General features: G+C 34.3%; 1 protein-coding gene across 4 annotated transcripts in view; it reads right to left on the bottom strand.

Moving 5' to 3' along the window:
* stmA (Protein EFR3 homolog stmA) overlaps positions 1 to 22,124 on the bottom strand; it is a 28,710-nt gene that overhangs the window by 3,322 nt on the left and 3,264 nt on the right. For 2 of the 4 annotated variants that reach the window (XM_085957361.1, XM_085957363.1), the window contains exons 2-18: positions 17,957 to 18,161; positions 16,725 to 16,875; positions 12,573 to 12,725; positions 12,356 to 12,454; positions 11,198 to 11,358; positions 10,985 to 11,063; positions 10,406 to 10,604; positions 10,066 to 10,136; positions 9,733 to 9,939; positions 9,162 to 9,334; positions 7,915 to 8,018; positions 7,239 to 7,359; positions 5,707 to 5,842; positions 4,967 to 5,074; positions 3,527 to 3,650; positions 3,050 to 3,138; positions 1,839 to 1,997 (exon numbers count right to left, since the gene is read on the bottom strand). In XM_085957361.1, coding sequence (XP_085813487.1) covers positions 1,839 to 1,997; positions 3,050 to 3,138; positions 3,527 to 3,650; positions 4,967 to 5,074; positions 5,707 to 5,842; positions 7,239 to 7,359; positions 7,915 to 8,018; positions 9,162 to 9,334; positions 9,733 to 9,939; positions 10,066 to 10,136; positions 10,406 to 10,604; positions 10,985 to 11,063; positions 11,198 to 11,358; positions 12,356 to 12,454; positions 12,573 to 12,725; positions 16,725 to 16,875; positions 17,957 to 18,161 — 2,339 coding nt within the window. Of the gene's footprint in view, positions 1 to 1,838; positions 1,998 to 3,049; positions 3,139 to 3,526; positions 3,651 to 4,966; positions 5,075 to 5,706; positions 5,843 to 7,238; positions 7,360 to 7,914; positions 8,019 to 9,161; positions 9,335 to 9,732; positions 9,940 to 10,065; positions 10,137 to 10,405; positions 10,605 to 10,984; positions 11,064 to 11,197; positions 11,359 to 12,355; positions 12,455 to 12,572; positions 12,726 to 16,724; positions 16,876 to 17,956; positions 18,172 to 20,178; positions 20,284 to 21,241; positions 21,591 to 22,124 lie in introns of those variants that run through there. The other 2 variants (XM_085957364.1, XM_085957362.1) reach the window with 2 other exon arrangements.

The raw sequence follows: 22,124 nt of genomic DNA, 5'->3' as shown, positions 1-22,124 counted from the left end.
TTCTATACACACAAAATATGAGATGTATTTAATTTTTTATTGGTGTCGTTATCATTATTTACATCAGCTGAATAAGAAAATAATTATTCTGAACATTTTATATATTTTTGTGCTAAATTGTGGCGAATTTTGTATAACGAAATGCACCCTTACAAAAAAAAAAGAATGAAGAAAAATGGTAAAATCATACATACTTTACCTAATACACTTTTATCAATGACCATTATTAATGGACAACGCACGCAATTTCCATTATGTGATATCACGCATCGGGAATTTATAGCAATATCACCTTTATTGTAATGGCGTTAGAACAGTGTTTCTAGTGTCAATGTTCATTTGAGCGAACCCGTTCGAACCGAACCATTCGGCAGACCCGACAAAAAGCATCGGGAATTTATAGCTATATCACCTTTATTGTAATGGCATTAGAACAGATTATGCCATTCGAGAGACCCAACAAAAAAGTGAGTGTCATTTTTTTTTCTAGATGCTTCGTCCTATTAATGTCATTAATTTTTATGCATTAAAAAATTTACTTTTCTCTGAACCCAAATCTTAATATCATAATGTAACGTCCTTCCTAGACATGAGTATTCCACATGTTTATAAATCAATTTAAACTCTTTATTATTTTGAAATTGTGATTTTTTGTTTGTCATCATCAGCCTGAATCTATACACTGCTGGATGAAGGCCTCTCCAAGTTGATTCCACATCTCTCGGTCTTGAGCGTTGCGTTGCCACATACTTCCACAGAACTTAACCATTTAAACAACCATTTTAACAACCATAGAGTTGAAAATAATCACAAATAATAACAGCCGCATCACAAAGAGACAAAGTGGATAGTTCTCCAAGCCCTAATGCAGTGCTCCGCAACCGGTGTGCCGCGATGCAATAGCCAAATTTGCGTACATGGCTAGTAATATATTTGAGCACCTGCATGAACTTAATAAAACAATGCAAGGTCAGAATGAAAATATCTTGACGTTCTCTGATAAATTAAAAGAATTCAAAAATAAACTCGAACTTTGGCAGAAGAAGTTAAGACAAGGATCTCTACAAATGGTCTATAGGAACTACCAGACCACCATTGAAAACAAGCAATCAATTTTGGATCCGTCTCAAAAACATTTAACTTTGCTGCAAAATAAATTTCATCAGTACTTTCATACAATCAATGCGACTGGAGACGAAACCCTTTTGCAACCAATGCCGAAAATTCTATAGAAGCGTTTTTCCTATAAATTCGAGAAGAATTTGTTGAATTGATAAATGACAGGACGCTAAAACTGAACCTCGCCGATATTCCATTGGCTATTTTCTGGATTTCGGTTAATAAAAAATATCCTCGGATTTCAGACAAGGCTATCGCAGTTCAGTTCCCATTGTAGAGTCAAAAAAAGTCGCCTGTGGCGATATTTTACTACATTAATATTAATATTTTAAAACATCTGATTGTAGGATACAATTATTATTGTTGTGTCATATACTCGACAAATAATTATTCCTAACCCGACAACTAACTATAATTATATTAATATAATATAACCATACGAAAAATCGGTAAACATAAAATCAATATCATTAATTTTACCTCGAACACTATTTGAAAAACGCTATTTTAGAGTATCACGCCGTCTTTAACCTTAGCGATAGGTAGGGGGTCTCGCCAAAGATCTCAGGATGTGGGGTCCATGTTTTGGTGTATAAATTGTTTTACGTGTGGTATGCCGCGGAATTCTGGGAAGACCTTTGGTGTGCCGTGGGTGGGAAAAGGTTGCGGAGCACTGCCCTAATGTACCATATAAAAATTAAAGACTAATTATTAAATACCTTCGGTTGCGTAATGTCCTGCAGTTCACTGAATGGAGCATTGCGGAAAGTTTGAGCAAGATGCCGAGCATGTTCATCCCTCTCTCGGCCCCTCGCTTCATTATTCTCAGTCAACACTCGTCGCATACTCTCGAAAGTCAATTCTGACGCGGGAGACTTCTGCATCATGCAAAAAATCAACAAAACAATTAAATAATATTCAACGTTCATTGTCAAGTAAAGAAATCATTAATATCTTTTTTGTCACATACAAAGTGCATATTACTGTGGTCCCTAATTATTATGTTCCAAGGCGTGTTGTGGAAAAATGTTAGATGAATCTGAGATAAATGATTTATTTCCAATTTTAAAACAGTTTTCCTGTTTAGTATTGTCGATCATTATAATTAGCATATAATTTCTAATGCTTCTAGAATCTAGAATATCGTGCGATCCACATACAGAGAATCAACACAATCTGAATATGACATAGTCAAAAAAACCAACAAAACTGTTCCATATTCCAGATCTCAAGTCAGATTCGAGTCAAAATGTCAATACCGATTCTACTGTCAAATATGGTGACACAATCTAATCGTCATTGAGCTAAATGTAGTCGGACAAAGAGCAGTTGAATGATAAAAATAAGAAGTGAGCTGAAATATTGGGTGCATTTGTCAATAATTATAGATAATAATACTGATGCACAATGCGTCTATGATTGGATGAATATTTCTCAACCTCTGGGTTAAAAAAGATGCTATTATTGCGTTGTGCATTTGACGTTGACGGTCTGCTGATGGCGAAAACTTTAGCCGCAAATAATACCATGACGCTACCACTTTAGTTGCATACAAAACAATTTTTTTTCTAATCAATGTTGAGTTGTGTACATCGGTGCATTAAGTTGCATGTATTTTATGAATATTAACTATATTATACACACAGAGTTACTTGTTGTATGTGCGACCGCGATTAGTGTTACATACCAATTATTTTATCATTTAGAGTGAATTTGCAAACCAAATAATGTGAGTGGGGACAGACATTGCGGAAGGATTGAGGGTTTTCGGAGGAAATGCGCTGAGCTGTCTTCCATGTTGATTGCGCAGGGTGTTCCCAAATCCAAAACATCGATTCTCTCTTCAAAGAGGAAAATTTTAAGTCAATGTCATATATTTCAGTATTCTTCGATATGTATTTTTAAAGAGATATTGAAAATTACAATTTACCCTTTGCACTCTCGGCGAACTGGATACACTATCAACATCTGTATTCGGATTGGTCGATATGTCAGCCAAACTATCGCGGCCATGAGTAGCTGAAAAAAATATTTTATAAAAATTATATCAATATAAAAGATTTTCTTTGATTAGTTCCTAAGGTTTATATTGTATAAAATAAATTATACAATGAAGAATCGAAGTAACCAAGAACACAATAGGCTAAAAAGAAATATATAATATAATTATAAAATGTTTTACGCTTGTGACAGTAATGTGTGAGGTTTTTATCATAGTGCAGTCATGGCAAATAAATCTCAATGCAGAACGAAATGACCAAGGCATTTCAACATTGGCTTTAGCTCATTTTTTTCATCTTTATTTTCATATATTTAGGATCAGTCTCTATAAAACGACGTTTTCTTCAATGTCCTTTATCAGAAATCATTATTTGAATTAAACATGAAAATTTGAAGAATATTTTACCGGCATCCACCCAGCTGTGTCTGTGGTTGTGATGATGCATGCCAGCGCCTCCAGTGTAGGGGCTCGCCGCTTGCAAGCGAGACGCATCCATTCCACTCGCTTTCAAACATTCACACAGAGCCAGCTGGAAGAAAGAAAATGATTTCAGTGAAATGGTTTGCAATTTAACAAAACAATTGAAGCGGCCTCACATACACAAACTAGGGATGACTGCAACTCGTCGACTGTTGCTACGTGTATGTAATTTAGTTGAAATTCACAAAACACATGTAATTTAATGTACTTATTTGTCGACACTACATTATTCATTGTAAAAACAGCCGTCCACTCTTACAACGAAGAGTATATCTCGTATGTTGTTCAAAATTTAGTAAACGCCACCACACCGGGGCCTGTCAGACCGCACAAAGCATGAAAATAGCAATGGACTCAATCATGTTAACATCTTTTTTATGTTTGTATGCAAAGGGGTTAGAAATATTCTTCCAAGAATTGAAGGGCAGCACATCGGTGTATTTCTTATGCCTAATCCAAACCGACAAGATACATGAACAAATGAACATTGTATAAAAACTGTTTGCAAACATTTCTATAAGAATATTGAAAATGTATTGATAAAAATGTTCATTTCTGTATTTCACCGTAGACATAAACATTGCTCACATACAGATGTATCTTGGTCTGGACTAAATAGGTACTATGTTTCTTAGACGCCATTACAAAGTAACTGTTTCTTCATCTGATGACACTTTTTTACAGTGATGTTTAAGCGCTTTAAATATTTTGCACCCATGTTAGCCTAATTGATGGAGTGGCTGTCTTCTTATATATACAGAGCTGTGAGTCGAGGGTTCTAAAAAATACTGTTGTTTTTCAATGTATATTTGATTCAGTGCAAGGCCCAATGAGTTTGGTGAATAGCTAACAAATCGTCACTGTTCTGGCAGAAGACACTAATTCGAAAAAATGAAATATTGAGTTAGTACCAAAATGTTCCTTATTTCAAACTTTACCGTCTGGAAACCTTCTTAATAAATAAACAGTCTTTATTTTAAAGTCATCCTTTTTACGATTACTTAATAAACTCACATGATAGACCATTATTTCAAACATTTTAACAACTTCAAAGTCAAATTACTCAAAACTAGTATTCTCCAGTTAGTGTGTTCTGCCAGAACAGAGACGAAATATTCCTTATAAAAAAGTCATATTTCTTTTAGTAGTAGAGAGCATGATGAATTACTTTGACATATTTTGACAGTTGAGTTTTTAAACGTTTGATTCTATGGATTAAGTTGTGTCTGTGTGCATGGGTAAGAATGAAATCTTGTTGGCATTTACGAGTTTGAATTATATCGATGTTTTCAATATCTGTGCACAGTTAACTAATGAATGTAATTATATTAAAAGTGCAGAGAAATTGTTTTATTAAAAATTTACCTGATCGATCATCAAATATGGCATCTTCGACGGTGATTGCGATTCGTCATACTCGTCAGATAAAGATGGAAGCAAATGAGAAGCTTCATTTATTCTCGCTTCTATGATCTGTAACAGAGAGTAATACATCAAAGTGTGAATATAATATTCAACGTTCAATACTACACATATCAAACAAAAGAATTTGGACTATAGCTAGCAAGAGTCTTATGAACTTTTCTTATTACAATACTTTCAGTCTGGTTGAATTGGTATGTAGTTGTTGAAAAAATTATACATATTCAGTACATTGGTGCATTGAAAAATTGTTTTGTTTCGACATTTCACATGACATATGATAGTTCATATAAATATTCTACATTATGATGGTTCAGTGTATTTGGCTGCCTATCTATGTATAATAATTGACATGGTCTGTCATTTCACTGGCAGTTATAACTACATTTAAATTATAATGGGAACGATTTGATTCAGATATAATATGTAAGTCTAACATATTTCGTGTTTGAAATGTTCAATCTATGTAATACTATTAATACATCTATACTGTCCATTCATACCAAATTCTAGTTTCAGAGTTTATCTTGATATCTGTATATTTTACTATTAATTTATGGAATTGACTGATTTGAGTGAATCCAAAATTGTATTGAAATGCTGTCTGTCGATACTGAGAAGGCTTTCTCTGACGTCATTTGTATCAAACACAATTCAAAAAAATAATAAAATGTAGCATTTACCTTCTTGGCATATTCATCAAGAGCTGGCAGCGGTAGAGTGTACGGAATGAGAGCTAAAAGAGCGGCAGCCAATGCGTGCAGCTGATAACGCCTAATGCGTGACAGTGCTGGATTCACCAATGCCAAATGTTGAACACTGAAAGATGGATAAATATTAAATTAATATTCAGTGAAGTGTATCCTACATTAGCAAATAAGCACTGCCTATCCACCACTTCGTGGCAAACGGAGCTAATATTAACGGAATGGATACATTTAGGTACATGTGTAATACTCTCATTTAGATTAATATAAACATGCTGTATATGGACAGCTAATTTAGTACATATTGTTATTCGAAAGAGCTCAAGGAGGTATTATTGTCACTTACAGCAGTGCTCCGCAACCTTTTCTCACCCACGGCACACTAAAGGTCTTCCCATAATTCCGCGGCACACTACACGTTAAACAATTTATACACCAAAACATAGACCCCACATACTCTAAAATAGCGTTTTTTAAATGGCGTTCGAGGTAAAATTAATGGTATAGGTTGTATGCTTAGCGACTTTTTGTATTTATTAATACATCCACTTGAATTATGGTTAGTTGTATACACAATTATTTGTGTTTTTTTTTTTGAAGCAATGCACCGCGGCACACCTAGCATCGTCTCGGGCACACCGGTTGCAGAGCACTGACTTACAGGACAGAAAAATAGTATTATTTTGACTTTGAATAATCATTACGTCACGCATGTATTGGCCAAGTCAAGAAGTAGCATGCCTATTATACATTGGTAGAGAAAGAACAGATTCTTCTGGCATTGCGGTCATGAGAAATCACTTTTGAAAGGTGTTAGTGTCATTTGAAAGTAACAATACCAACACCTAAATGCATGGCCCCCGCATCTTGAAGCGGGCCCCCAGGCCAGGATCTTGGGTGGGCCCCCCTACCTATCGCTATGGTTAAAGGCAGTCTGACGCTCTACAGTGTTGTTTATCAAATGGTGTTCGAGGTCAAATAAAATTCAGTGTAATTCAGCGATTTTTTAACACATCGAATTATGGACTTGTCGAGTATTACTCAACACCTCACAACAGCCATATATTTTGAAATGGCAACAACTCCGAAGTAAAATAGCACCGCAAGCGATTTTTTTAACTATTAGAGCAAATTTAAGATGTGTGTTTATCACATTTATCTGGTCGACCCGTTACGCCGGCCCCCCCTGAGCCCGGGCCCCTAGGCTAGAGCCCTGTCAGCCCCCCCTTTGTGGGGGCCATGCCTAAATGAGTCGCCTGCATTGCCAGAAGAATCTGACACCATTCTACCATGTATTTGAAATATTAGTACCTCTCTTTTCTAATGATGGCATAATTGCCGGACACCACCGTCGAACAATGGCATCATTACCAGTGATTTAGTGCTCCCCCCCATATTTTTTAACATTTCGATGGTTATTAAAAAAACATTATAACTGGGAAATAAGACTAAAGTTATATTATTTGGTATGTTGTAAAATGTGGTGTAGTTAGTGGTAATTGACTTACCCTAGCAAGAATTGCAGCATATCGCACACAGTTTCCTCCGATGCAAGCTCCACACAGAGAAGTGCCAAAGTTGTATAGATCGCTTCAATGTTTTCAGCAGTGTTGTTCTCAATTTGAAGTCCTGAAATAGTCGATACATAATAAAATATCACTATGTAATGTTTAGTACAGCGTAAAGATATTGTAAATAATTACAAGATAAAAAGAACTTTTTATATACGTTTATAAATTTTCTGTTGAATCATATAAACTTGACTTGACTAGCTTAAACGATCAAAAAAATTGTATTTGATAGAAATAATACTGAAATGTCATTTTGACACTCATATTGATTTCCATAGTAACGCATGTATATATTAATAATTTTGTTGCTAGGACCACCCACTTAGCAACCAATAATAGTGCATTGGATTACGGATTTCTTCATAATAATAACTTCTCTTCTCAAGAATAACTTTTCATACAAAACAGAATTAACTGAAAATGAATTTAATTCTACTTAAAGATGACTAAAAGTATTAAAAGAATGCATTGGCATCGTGTTCTGATATATTCTAAAAGTTTCAAATGTCTAGCTAGTCGGGAAGTTTGTACCGGACAACCACCGGATAAATAAGAATACGAGCTAATAAAAACGTTGTAAAATAGTTTATGTATTGCTTTTGCTTTATCTTACCATCAAAGAGGGAGGAGTAAATAGCAGGGCCGTGCTTGTTGATGAATATCAAATCAGGACGGGACGATTTTTCAAGATTCAATTCCAAATCGGCAACATGAATGCTAAAACAAAATTACACCCAAGTTATTATGTACCAGATTTCAGTAGTACATATTATATTTTTCTTTCGCTTTCATTATCAATAGAATTTATAATACATATATTGTCATTATCATTAACTGGTTTCGATCTATTGCCGGTTGAAGGCCTCCCATATCTCCTTCTACTCTTCTCGGTCCCTAGTTATTCATGTCACATACATCAACCGATCTTGATGAGTTCGTCAATCCAGCGGGTTAATGGATATCATATAATGTATGAGGCTACCATTTGCAAACCGGCGTGTTTGTTGAAAAATTAGCCTTGAATGAGATTTTCTCAAGAAAAATACTCTTTAAAGGATTTTTAGACAGCACCCTCAAAGCCGGCTTTATTATATACAAAATATCAAATCAAAATATGGTTTATTCCACAATCATTTAGTTTCAAAGACAGCTCGTTACATGTGCAGCCCAGCTTTTGAGTCATGTGACTAACATTTTAGTGGTACATATTATGTCATTTGCATAGGCATATTCATCTGAATTGTTAAGTTGCAGAAACGGCTCAATCCAACTTTCAAATCTGGCCTGGTACAAATATTAAATTAATGTAAATAGATTCTTTATTAATACTGAAATGAATAAGTTTCCCTTTGTTGTTTTCTATTTTAAATATACTACACTACAAATGAATTAAAAAATCATACAAATTAGTCTTTTATTAGTCAGTAAAACAGTTTATAGCATTTTGCCGCAAAATATGTTTTTGGGAAAGACCCGTGTTTGCAACTAGTGGCCTCATATGAGACGTATAATAACAAAAACCAATAAATCCGGCATTCAATATTAATTCATGAAAATAAAATCGGACATGTCAATATCTAATACCCTCCGACCATGTCTGATCCTAATAGGATCATATGGGCCTCCACAGAGTAGAGGTTTGTATTAACAGATTTTGTTTGTTTTTTTACGAGACATGGATGTCAGCCACTTGCTCAGCCCATTAGGTCCATTCCCTGACTCACAAACAAATTGAAAAACAATATGTGTACTAATATATATCTAATGCAATATCTAATAGTGGCACTTTAAATAATATTTTTTTGTTGTTAAATAGACGCCTCATATAATATAAATGACATTTTTGAATTCAGCACTCACCTCATAATGGTTAATCTATCAAGGTTGTGTCTTCTATCGATGAGCTGGTGCAAAATACGCTGTACTAAAATCCTCGTCTCCTGTCCCGGTGCAGCAGCCATCCTCAGTAGTGGTTCCAAGAAAGACACCGGGAATGCTTTGCTCAGTTGTGTTGTTTTATATTTGCTTCCCACCTGCACAAAGTTACAATTCATGAACAAATTTTCATTACACAATCAATGACTATAACAATATGTAAACACAGATGCTTTTTCTCCACCCACCGCCATGTCTCCATACTCTTACATATGTGTACCGTGGCATGACAAATGAAAAGCAACCTTCATAAATGAGACTCTCAGAGAATAGAGACGAAAACATCATGATTGGTTATGAACATAGAAGTCCAATGGTCTAAAGTTAATTTGGTTATCTCCATGTGCCAATTAACCCATAGCTTACGGACCGCACAAAATTGTGTTTTTGCTAATTACTTTTCAAATGCAAATTAACATGTTAATTACAAAATTAATTAAAAGGGCCCGTAAGCATTGTGTTAATAAAGAAAGAACAAATATAACGGTTGAATTACCTTCAACAAACTCTTGAGCAAAATACTTTGCAGCATGGTGTCACCCTTTTTATATTTCTGTTTGTTTGCACCGCCACCGGGTTGGTAAGGGACTTTGGACATGATGAACATCATGATATCGATCTTTTGATAATCGGGAAGATGGTTAGCGAACTCTCCCAGACCGTTGATTAAAGCTTCTTGGTATTGCTTCTCATCGGTTTCATTCTGAAATCATTATTTATTGTGGTGAAATTTTATGAGATAATAGGTATATATAACTATAAAATGTATCACTTTATAGAAATTTGAACAGATATAAATTAAGATAAAAACGTTTCCCATGTTATTTACCTCTGAATCACGCGTCACAGATGCTCTCAGATGAGTTAACAAGCAATTGATTATTTCGAGAACGGATGGACCTACAAGGCAAAACAATAATACGCTATTATAATACAAATCAGAGCCAATTAAAAACTATAATTCATTTAAATTCAACAATATTCTTGTCAATAAGAAACAGTAGGTACAAATATATTTTGCAACGCTACAACAGACCATGAGAAAGGACCAATGACAACAGCAGTGAAACAATCAAAGAAATACCCAGGCTTTGAGAAAATCACAAAAATGTATCCAAAAGTGCCTTACGCATTGGACTTAATTAAAATAGCTTAAAAGTTGTCCTCACCGACACTCTCTCCGGCAGCAATAGCAATAATCTTGGACAATACTTCGGCAACAGCTGTGCGAACTTTGGTACTTTCACCGCCGCCAACTCTGGCCCTATTTGTCACATTCAAAGTCGCCACCGGATAATCAGAAGTAGCCTTCTGATCGTCGTCCAAGTGAGTCATAAGTGTTTCAACTACCGTGTAAGAATATTGAGCCTGAAAACAAAACATAATATTATGTTATGGTTGCATTGTTGTCAGTTAAGTTTTCATAAACTCCAATCTATTTTTTGAATGGCTTTACAGTGGCTTCAGTGAATTCATCTCAATGAATAATGTTTATCACTGTTGCATTGTCAATTTTGACTGCCGTGAAATTAGCTACACAATAAGGATAAAAAATACCCCATTGGCTGCATACTGCCTTCTACCAATTTGCCGACCAACAAATGTTCTGAATTGCCTTACGGTGAATGTTAAAAACTAAAAACGCATTAAACGTATGCGAATTTAGCTAAAATAGTATCTTATATGATATATCAACGATCAAAACAATGTGAATTGACTACATTAAAATGAGTTATAATTATTATTACCTGAATGGAATACATAATGATACGGAATGTATGAATGGCAAACTCATTTGGAACCCACAACTTATGCAAATCGAAGTGCCTGAAACAAAAAAAAAACGCATAGTCAATATTATATAATCAATAATGAACAGTACAATAAAATTTCAAGGGATGAATTTATTTTAAAAATATGTAATAATAATTTTAATTCAAAATAAATAATAGTGTAATTACTTGAGCACAGGTCTTAAGACACTCTTGATGTGGCCAAAACTGGCTCTGCCGACTAATTCTCGAAGACAGGCTTCCGCCAAAACAGGAGGCGAACTTCCTTGCGAACCCTCGACTCCTTCCACGACTGTTGTTCCTTCCATCGATGAGTCATATTGACAGTTCTAGTTAAGACAAATTCAAGACGCATAAGGTATTGTTGAAAAGATTAATAGAAAGGCCTTATTAAATTTTAAACAGTTTTACATTATGATGGCGCTTTTGTTGGGAATTCATATTAAGTTGAATATGTTTTTTTTTTCAAGACTTTTAAACATTTGCTAAGGGTTATTCAGCCAAAACTTGAATCATTGATATTTATTTATTTAAGAAAACAAAACATTGTGGACATAACAAATATTACCCTCACAAGAGAGAAGAAGAAAATATATAAATAAAGCATACCATTTTATACAGAAAAATAAAATTTCGAAAATAAAATAAATAGTACTGTCTATGCGCTTGGCCACAGTGACGGGCAGGCAGCGCCTGGTACTGTGTATGATATGCCCCAAAAAAGACACTGTCTACGAACATTTCACACACGGTTATACGTTTGAGTTGCGCAAGCTGTCTCCGCGCCACCGCCCGCTACGTTCTTGCACTATGTCTTTGGGGAGCGCATTGACTAGTCTTGCACCCCTCGCTAAGGGTGCCTGATAGGCTTGACACGAGGACATGGTTCTGACCCTGAATAGACTACGGCCGCGACCGTGTAGGTAATTGACAGGCGCATGTAAATTCAAATACTTTAGGAAACCAGGATTAGAAACCATTCCTCGCGATAACAGGCAAAAATGTCTCAAGAGCAAAAGTGACCTACGAGATTTAACAGAGTGAAAAATAAGCATGCCTTGTAGAAAAGCAGTCGGAAAATAATCATTATCATGTTAAAATAAAGACATTGAAGAAATTTCTTCTGGATGCGATGTAATCGCAAACTAATATAAAATAAATATTATTTTTTGTGAAATGACTTAAATTTTATATTTTGATTTTAAATAGCTGCCTGATAAAATTTTAGATTTACCGTTTACGGGCATGTAGACATCTAGTTGATTTCTATATGAAAGGTGAAAATACTCAATTAAAAATTGATTCACCATTAATGAAAGAACTAACCTGCATATTATAAACCAGTGATGGGACAATTTTTTCCATATGCTGAGCTTCCCAAATGTTCTCCACAAGATCATCGGAAACAGTTTTCCTTACCACACCCTAAAAATAAAAATAAAATCATCATTGCTTCACAAATTTAATGATCAACATAAACATATTTGCCACACTAAGGTAGATATTTGTAAAACATGAATAAATATTACTATAATATAGCTACCTGAATTCCTTTGATACCAGCCAAACGAATGCTGTCTCTGGTTGATTTGTCCGTGTGGTTACTGTGACACATCGCTGAGAATTTGGATACAAAGAAATCGTATCTTCTATGATATGATGGAGTGTCCTCTCTGATGTTTGCAAACCGAACAAACTAAAAATAAAAGTTACCAGTTATAGTACATAAATTCATTTTCACTCACCATGAAAATGTATCTAAATATGAAAATAATGAACCGAGCAAAAGTAATAAAAGTATATGTAAATATTTATAGGTATAGGATGGTTTTATTTTATTTACAACATAGAAGCACATTGGGCCCACGTTGGTCGCCAGTTATAGTATGTTTTAGTTATAAAATAAAAACACTTCCGGTTTTAGTATTTATTCCGAGTTCACAGAGATTAATCAACAATAACAGAGTATACATCAAAGGTACACGAAAATAGATTGACAAGATAAGATGACTCGCTCGACCAAATAACCAGATGAACTTGCCAAAGGATCGCAATTGAAAACAAAATACCACACTTATCACTAGAAAGAAATCTCGATAGTGTAAGGTGCTTAGTCTCAAAATAGAGGAACTGTATGATCAAAAGTGTCAGAGATGATCAGACTAAACTGACTGGCTGTGAGATCTGCAAGAGATATCAATTTCGGAGTCAACATCAGTTAAATCCTAATCCGTCTACATAGTGCTTGCTAAGTCCAGTCAATGGGCAGCGCCATCTATGGGTCTCTTTTCGAAGTTATGCCGCTGTATATAGAGTTAAATCCTAATCTGGCTACATAGTGCGTGCAATGTCTAGTCAATGGGCCGCACCATCTATGGGTCTCTTTTCGAAGTTATGACTGCTATTCAGTTCTCTAATATTGGTGCTAATTTCCTGTTAACATAATAATGTTACATTTCTTGCAAAAAACATTAAAAGAACATGTAAAAAATATACAGTTATACCGGCCTTTCTCTGTCGAGGAGAATGGTGAAGACCGTATCACTAGCAGGCCAGAAGCGGGGTGGAATTGAGAGAAACGCATGTTGTCGCATGGCAATGGTTTTTATATGTTGAAAGTTATTTGCAGGGTATTTTAGTATTCGGTCATGGGTAATGGCGATTTGGCGGGCTGCAGACGCGGTGTCGCTGGCTATTCGACATCGAGGCAAGAGAGAGCTTCCGCGCGCATCAAAATGGGATACGCGGCGTAATAGCGCTGTTGTTCTGTCGGTCGCAAACCTCTCTGTTTTACTGACGGATTTCGTTGTCTCGTGGCGGTGCTGTTTCGAGTGGCCGTTTTCGGAAGCTTGTATCAGTCTGTTTGAATTTTGGCGGGGGCGTAGACGAATTTTAAAGTCAAAAATTTCAGTGGGGGTGCGAAGAGTGGACGTAGGCTGTGGTGTTTTGGTAAAGTTGATGGTTTGGTCCGCCCTTTGAGGTGGTCTCCTGTGGGAGACCTTCATCTGGTATCAACAGGTTTGCTTTGCCGTATGTGAATATTTATTATTTGTGGTTGATGAACAAGAAACAGAAAATGCCAATTTTAAAACGCGGGCGTTCTGGTAATATCTCCTATCCACAAAATAACTAACTCGGCAGGAGTAGAGAGAAAATGAAGCATTTATTTTATATGAAGTTTAGCTTATGGGTGGTTTCTTTATCAATTGCATCGTGTTTATGTAATCATTTGAGTTAAAATCTTATTTTTCGATCAATATTTATCTTAACTTCTGTATTAATCTTAACTTAAAATGCAGATAAGCAAATTTCGCTGTTAAAATTGGTGAGCGTTCTGATAAGTTATTATTGCTAATATTATAACAATTAATAATATTATTATAAACCAATGTGCATCTAGCGAGGGGAATACGTGTACTTTATTCATGCTGTTATACGTAGTACAACTTTTCAATTATAAACCCTAACCGCCCTGTACACATCAGAACTTAAATAAGCACTCATGCACTAGTCAGCCGATTTTTAAATAAATAAAAAAAATAAGAAACAATAAATAACATATAATGATAAACGTGTGAAAACACAAGGGGCAAAACAATGACACAAAACCGACGGCTGCTGTTAAATAATTCATTTTGTAAGCAGAAAATAGTAATAATAATAGTACTGACAAAGTCCGATTGTCTATGTCAGTGTTTCCCAAAGTGTGGTACGCGTACCCCCCCTGGTGTATGGGAAGAGTTTGGTGGGGGTACGCGCTGCACCGGACTTTGGCTGTACCCGGTGCAACAAGCATTAATACGACATCAATACAACATCTATGCTAGGTTTATCGCATGCGGAAGAAGAGCAATTACTGTTGGAATTAGCTTCAGACGGATTCTTGAAAAGTAAATATAAGGAGTGTACTTTAACATAGTTCTGGTTGCGAATGCAACATGTACATCCAGTTTTATCAGAGAAAGTCCTGAAATACATCTTGCCTTTTCCAACTTCATATATATGTGAAGTTGCTTTTTCAGCATTTGTAGACATTAAGTCAAAAAAGGGAACATGCTTTTGGATATGGAACCGCATCTCAAATTAATATTAACAACCACGGAACCAAATTATGATGATCTGTCTCAAAATAAACAATTTCATCCTTCTCATTGATTATAATGAATGTTATTTATAAAACAACTTTTATTTATATTTTATTATGAATGAATTTTATTTTTCGTTTATTATTATTTTCTTTATGTAGGTACTAAAAAGAAAAAATAAGTATATTTTGATTATTATTAAAATATATGTAATTTTTTTTTGACGAGGTATACTCAGTGTTACGAAAATTATAGAAAGGGTACACAGATGTCGAAAGTTTGGGAAACACTGAGTAAATGTCAATGTAAATACCAGGAAAGAAGAATTTGCATACATTTGTTCGATCTAATAGGAGTGTTCCGAAAGCCAATTCAATAATAAATAAAAATAATTCTGTAAAAACTTCAAAAGATGTTTATGCATTTACATTTAAAACGCTGATAAAGTAAATATTGAAATATTTAAGTGTATATTGTTTTACGCCCACAATGACGAGCCGGATGACGCATCGGTTTATGATGTCGGGGGTCGCAGGTTCGAATCCTGGGTCTGACAAATACACATATTGTTTTTCAATTTGTGTTTGGAGTCAGAATATGGACCTAATAGGTTGAGCAAGTGGCTAACATCCATCTCTTGTAAAAACAAAAATCTGTTGATACAAACCTCCACTCTGTGGAGACCCATATGATCTTATTAGGACCGGAAATGGTCGAAAGAAATATTGATTCAATTAAACCCTGCCTCAACCAAATCATAATAGATTATAAATATTCTTCTATGAAGCGACGGCTAGACGCTCATTCTTTACCGCAAGCTTACCTGCGCAAATCTGTTTGTATTGGGAAGCCCGTGTGTATGGACGGGAAAACTGAAGCTCGCGCAAACCGAAAAACGCTGTAAAAGTAGTTTGCACAGACTATACCGCACAGGCAAGTCGCTGCCGTCTAGCCGGCGCATTGTGGTTTGGTTTAGGCGGGGTTTAATTGAATTTTAAAAACTAAGCTAACACCATCTGCATTTTGTATTCTTGGTTCAATTATTAATATTGATGTTACAAAAGTGTGTACTATTTTTGTCAAATCTCCACAGTCTACCTCCACTCTTATGATTTGACTTAGGCAGGGTTATAATTGAAATTTAAAAACTAGCCAACACCATCTGCAATTTTAATTCTCATTTCAATGAAAACTAACTTTTTCACCGCGGCGCATTTAATTACAATTTAAAGTTTAGTGTGCATTATTTATGTCGGATCTGCATAGACTACCTCTATTCTTCACCACTGGTGGACAAGTGGGTCAAATGTCCGCTTATAAAGTTGTGAGTTGACAAATTAAAGTATTTACAATGTGCATTTGGACCTAGAGCATGGCTCTAGTATGCAGCTGGCTAACATCCATTTCTTGTAAAAAGAAGAATTTGTTAACAAACCTATTCGGGAGGCGGTCAAGAGTAGTTAATAAACAAAAATATGAATTCTAGTAAGGCTATTATTAAAAAATTTAAATTACAGTTAGAAGAACCAACGAGCAATTCTGGGGGATGGCTCCCTATCGAATGATGAAGCTGAAACCTTTATGAATATGTATATAATATAAATACTAACACTTTGAGTAGCTAAAATCTGTAGTTGTGGGTCAACAGATTCCAGCAGTTTCTGCACCATTTTGAGAAAACTTTCAACAAAGAGATTAAGGTTTTGAGCATGACACGCCACCAGAAGTTGGTCCATGGCCTCCATTGCTATTATCACTAACCTGCAGACAAAGTTAAATTCCGATTAAAACAATTAATATAAATCAAGAATAGTTTCGCAAAAATGTCACTAAAAAAATATTAATCATTAACAACACAAAAGCCTCAACTGAAGACATTGGAGAAAACCTTAGCTATAAACTTAATGCCCACAATGGTCAAGTGGTTATGTATCGGTATAAGGTTGTGGGTCTCAGGCTCGGATCCCAGGTCGAAAAATTTTACATGTTGTTTTTTCAATGTGTGTTTTGACCAGCTACATGTAAATTGCACGTAAAACATTTCACCGTGGCACAGTTCACCGTGAGCTTTCTTATCGGAAAATACGGTCTCCAATTTTATTAGATTCAATATGAACATTAATTCAATTTTCATAGCTGATTTTGGCAAAATTCATGAATTCAGGAATGAAAACCTAACTTAACAAATAATCCAGTATATCGGCTATTTTCAAAATTTGTTTCCTGCTGGCATCCTGTAAAGTGTAAACCGACAAGAATCGTGTTTTATTTAGACATGAATTTTATGTCAGTACTATTTATACGACCCAAAGAGGTTAGACGGTCTTTAATATACGGCCATATATTTCCAATACGAAGTGTGATACGATGAACTGCATACGTACAAGTTTCCGGACACGGTTTCGACACAGATCATGGGACTTACAAGTGTGAGTAAGTGGTTAACACAAATTTCTCGTAATAACAGAAATCTGTTGAGAGCTTGTTTGTGAGGTGGCCAAGATCCATATCCGATTTCATAGCCAAAAAAAAGTGGCTCAAAGTTTAAAAAAAAGTTACCAAGACCAATGATAATTAAATTACAGATTCATTTGATGCAAATATAATACTTTTGTGCTCTGAGATTCGTTTGCTGCACTGAGACAAAAACACATTGCATTAGTGTTCCCCGATAGATAAATCTTAAGAGCACACAGAGTGAAACTTGCTAGAAATTGATCCACAATGCGTACAAGACTCTATACTGGGAAGGTTTTCTTCAACATATAAATTTGTCGGCCTATTATAATTTAGTTATTATTGGTATTGCTTTTGTTAAAGTTAGGTTGAAAGTGCGTCTCACCCATTCCTTTTGCGGTATATATCCCGGCTGGCCTTCTGAAAGAGATACTCGCCGATCCGGTCGAGTTTCTCTGGGGTGGAGAGGGAGTAGAAGGTGAGCTTCTCCATGTTGGACTTGACGAGGCCATCTGTCGGATTGACGGGGAAGATGTTGTCTACCAAGCGCTTGTAGCGCGGCCTCAGCGCAGAACAGCATCCGCAACAACCTAAATTCATCATCAATCATATTCATTTTAATAGTTTTGAAACAAAATATTTGTAGATTCTACATTAGTTGAGTTATTTAGAGATAAAATAGATATTTCAGGATATAAACACATCGTCAGCAAGATCCAAATCTAATTATATGGCCACCGACATGAGAACGCATATTGACGATGGAGTGTATACATTTTGCCAGGATAAATTAATATAGTTCTTTAAATATCTAATAAATTAATCTATATTTTCATATTGATATATTCCAGATATTCTGACCTTTGCCTTTTGGACTAGACGGTATGTTTCGTCTTAACCTTACTTATTTATGTTTAAATCACACTGCCCTGCTTCTTTCCGTAAGTGTTCTTATATTGGCAGTATAATAAAGATATTTTTTTTCAACTAGAAGCATTTTCAGACACATATCATGTCAGTATGAGGGGGCGTGTGCTCTTTTAAAAACCCATTTACCACGCCCCTTGCGCTTAATAGTAGTGCAGTGTAATTACATTTCTATTTTATTTTATTATTCATCATTGTATAAGATACAGTATTTATGTGTGGAGAGTAATGAAAATAGAACACGAGAAAAAATTCTACAAGCGTTAGATTGAAAATATCTTTGTGGATTGAAACAGTTTAAAGAGAGGAATACTGAAAAAGTCGATATCTACATGAATTCAATCAAATAATAATCTATTCATTTAATTTAATTTAAACAAAATTTCCTTTATTCAAAATTACTTATCGATTATGGTTATGGTGAAAAATATTAATTTTTGAGTTTAAAGGTTAGTTAGTGGTGGTGGTTTTTCTAATAACAGTCGACATGTTTATTTAATAAAATATAATATATAAAAAACATTTTAATCAGCATTTCTAACTGATAACAAATATAATAACATGATACACGTTATTATGTGAGTTAAGATTGCCGAATTAAATTTATAGTATTTAGGTAACTATCGAGTCTCTGAGATTTATTGAAAACTGTTATTATGATAATTCTGTTTATTTTTCAATTTAAAATTGCATCTGTATTTATTATTAAAAACAGCCAATTGTTTTATAAACATTGGAGGTAATTAATTTATCTATCAAAATATGCTCTTAGTGATAAATAATATAGACTCGTTTTCGTACCTTCTGTAGGACTTATTCTGTCTATAAATGTCTGGATAGTGATTTTAAAATAAGTAATACAGTTGAGTCGAATGATGAGGGTGGTATAATGCGTATGAGTGTTGGTTCGGACTAAACTACAATTAATTGCGAGTACTGTAACACTACGTTAACACGTCATGCATACAAAAATTATCAAACTCATTTCGATCGTTTAAATAATATAATCTGATAATCTTTCATGTTTGCATAGATCAGTGATTCCCACCAGTGCATCACGAGTAATTTGATTCGCAATCAATGACTCAAATTCTGAGTGGAAATTTTCTTTTTGGTGGAAATCTGTTTGGACGTTTAAAAAGTTTTTGGGAAAGAAAGCTAAAATGACTGTCGTTAACTTGCTTCAGAACATGATAAATATAATGAAAAACTTCAGAAAAATTCTACAAAGTTCATCTGGGTGGAATTTCCGGGTGCTTTAAAAACCCCCGCAGGCACACATAATACTAGAAGATATCGATCTCTCTATGACTCATGTGAAATACTATTTATATTAACTATGCCATCTGACATATTTCAAATGTTGCCAAGGAAGAATGTAGTTGTAATAATAAGAATCTAACATTCTTAAATTTTCTGTATATGCAGTATTAAATAAAAAAATAAAAAATTAATAATATAATGAAATTAGTTTACATAGTTTGGTATATTCTAATAATTTAGATACGCTTACGAAATGGCTTTATTTATATAACATTATTTATTTCTATAAGTTATTCATTCCCACCTCAGACAAATTACACAATACAAATTAAAAAGCTGTTTATGTGAGGTGAGACATTGTATCAACATTACATTAAAATGATATTATAATAGATGAAATAATTTGGCATTACTCACAAGTCATGTACACAACTCTTGCCGTGTAAAAGCAAACACGGCTACACATTTTCACAAATTGTCATTTATAATCTAACACCATTCTTTGCACACCTGTTCAAATATCTATTGAAAAAAATATTTAACAGAAAAAAACGAGTGTTAAAAATGATAAAACAGGTTTTTTTTGCAAAACACTAGAATTATCTTTTTATGCATACTAGAAACCTTTGATCATCAACAAAATGTAATTACTACCACAAAATAATATGTAGATTCTTTTAATTGTCAATATAAACAACATTATTATTAATCCACTTATAATATTCAGCGTTTTTCAAACATTTCTGACTGAATATTTCCAAAATATTTAATTACACAATACCAAACATTTTTCACTATTTATAATAAAATTAAGGAAAATAGAAAGCTGTAGGTGATTTTTTTATGTGAAATTCGCAAATTGTACAAAAATGTGGCTTGCTTTTTCCGTCTTCAAATATGTATACAGTAGAGAACATTTGAAACCTTTCAAATTAGTGCCGAGTGTCCCAGAAAAATCCTCCTAAAACCTTAAAAGAAATGTACTTATCTCATTTGTCTCTACTTTACAGGAGACACCAAACACAAGTAAATTTACTTTCCTCTGTCATTAATAAGAAAGTTTTTTCAGTAGACACGAATTGTACTATCTTTTATCTGTTGAATTTTTGATAAGCCTATTGCAGTGGCGAAGAATTGTTGAGATCCGGCTTAAATAGTGCACACTAAACTTTGTCAGTCATACTTATTTGTTTACTGCGTAAACTAAGCCATAATAGATAATAGTCAAAAAGTTTAGTGAGTGTCGGATCATAAGAGCCTACCTCCACCCCTCGCCGCTGCCTCTTTGTCACTTATTGTAATATTGTCCCTGTATATTAAATACCTCCTATAAGGTGATTTTGACAAAAATGAGTTATTGATACTACGTGATGCGCATCTTTTGTCCAGTACCATAGATAACTCGAAATTGCAAAAAATTGAGATAGGTTTCTTTTCAAATTAAATATCTTGAGGAATCTGATAAAAAGTGGTGAATTACGATTTTCTTGTGGAAAACTTGGTTACATAGTTTGTGAAACACCGTACAAGTATTATTGTGCATTCTATTGTTTTGATTTTTTGAATGACAAAATTCATAAAGAACACATCTCAGAACGCAGAGTAAAAATTGTTTATGGAACCTCACTAAATCACACATAAAACTGAGTGCCTTTTATGGTAAAATTAAAAAAAATACTTTAGAATATAAATCACAACATAATTAATTTATATGAATCTATAAAAGGACTATAGATAAAATTCCATATTATTTAAACTGTCACATTTTAGAATTATCAGTCATACCACACAGGCAATAAAAAGTGTACTAATAATGAATGAATATCACTAATCATTTACGACAAGGTATAAATGCAATATTTTGTCATTTGTGAACAGAAGTAATAAATGTCAATAGCTAAGCTAGCCTTATCATAACATTATTTATCTCCTTGATAAAGAACTTATCACAAATATTAGTGTATTTCATTTAAATATGTCTTTAGTACATACAGCTCAACAGCTGCGTAAAGACAATAATTTTCTAAGAGATGGTACTCCTGGCATTGCTGGGATGTGATTTTATTCTATTTAGTATTTGACAGCTGCACACACTTTTGTTTCTATCTTTTTCTTTCTGAAATTTATTTTGTTTCTTATGAGATATCAAGTCAAATATCTCGAAAAGTAAATCAATGATGCACATGTTTTTTCAAACCATTGATGGGCATCATCAACAAAAAAAGTAATATTTTTTGGAATAAGGTTGTATGGGTCCCCCATTAAGATTGGAGTAAAAATATGAAACTTTACTTAAACGGTACCAATACTGTGATCAGTGGAGTAGTGCTAAATACAATAGTGCCGGGTTGCTGTTTTTCAAA

The sequence above is a fragment of the Rhyacophila brunnea genome, unplaced genomic scaffold, assembly GCF_057557595.1.
Source record: "Rhyacophila brunnea isolate RB1 unplaced genomic scaffold, BYU_Rbru_1.0 scaffold_7, whole genome shotgun sequence".
Lineage (NCBI taxonomy): Eukaryota > Metazoa > Arthropoda > Insecta > Trichoptera > Rhyacophilidae > Rhyacophila > Rhyacophila brunnea.
The sequence above is the reverse complement of the archived record's forward strand: the minus strand, read 5'-3'. Positions and strand labels throughout refer to the sequence as shown.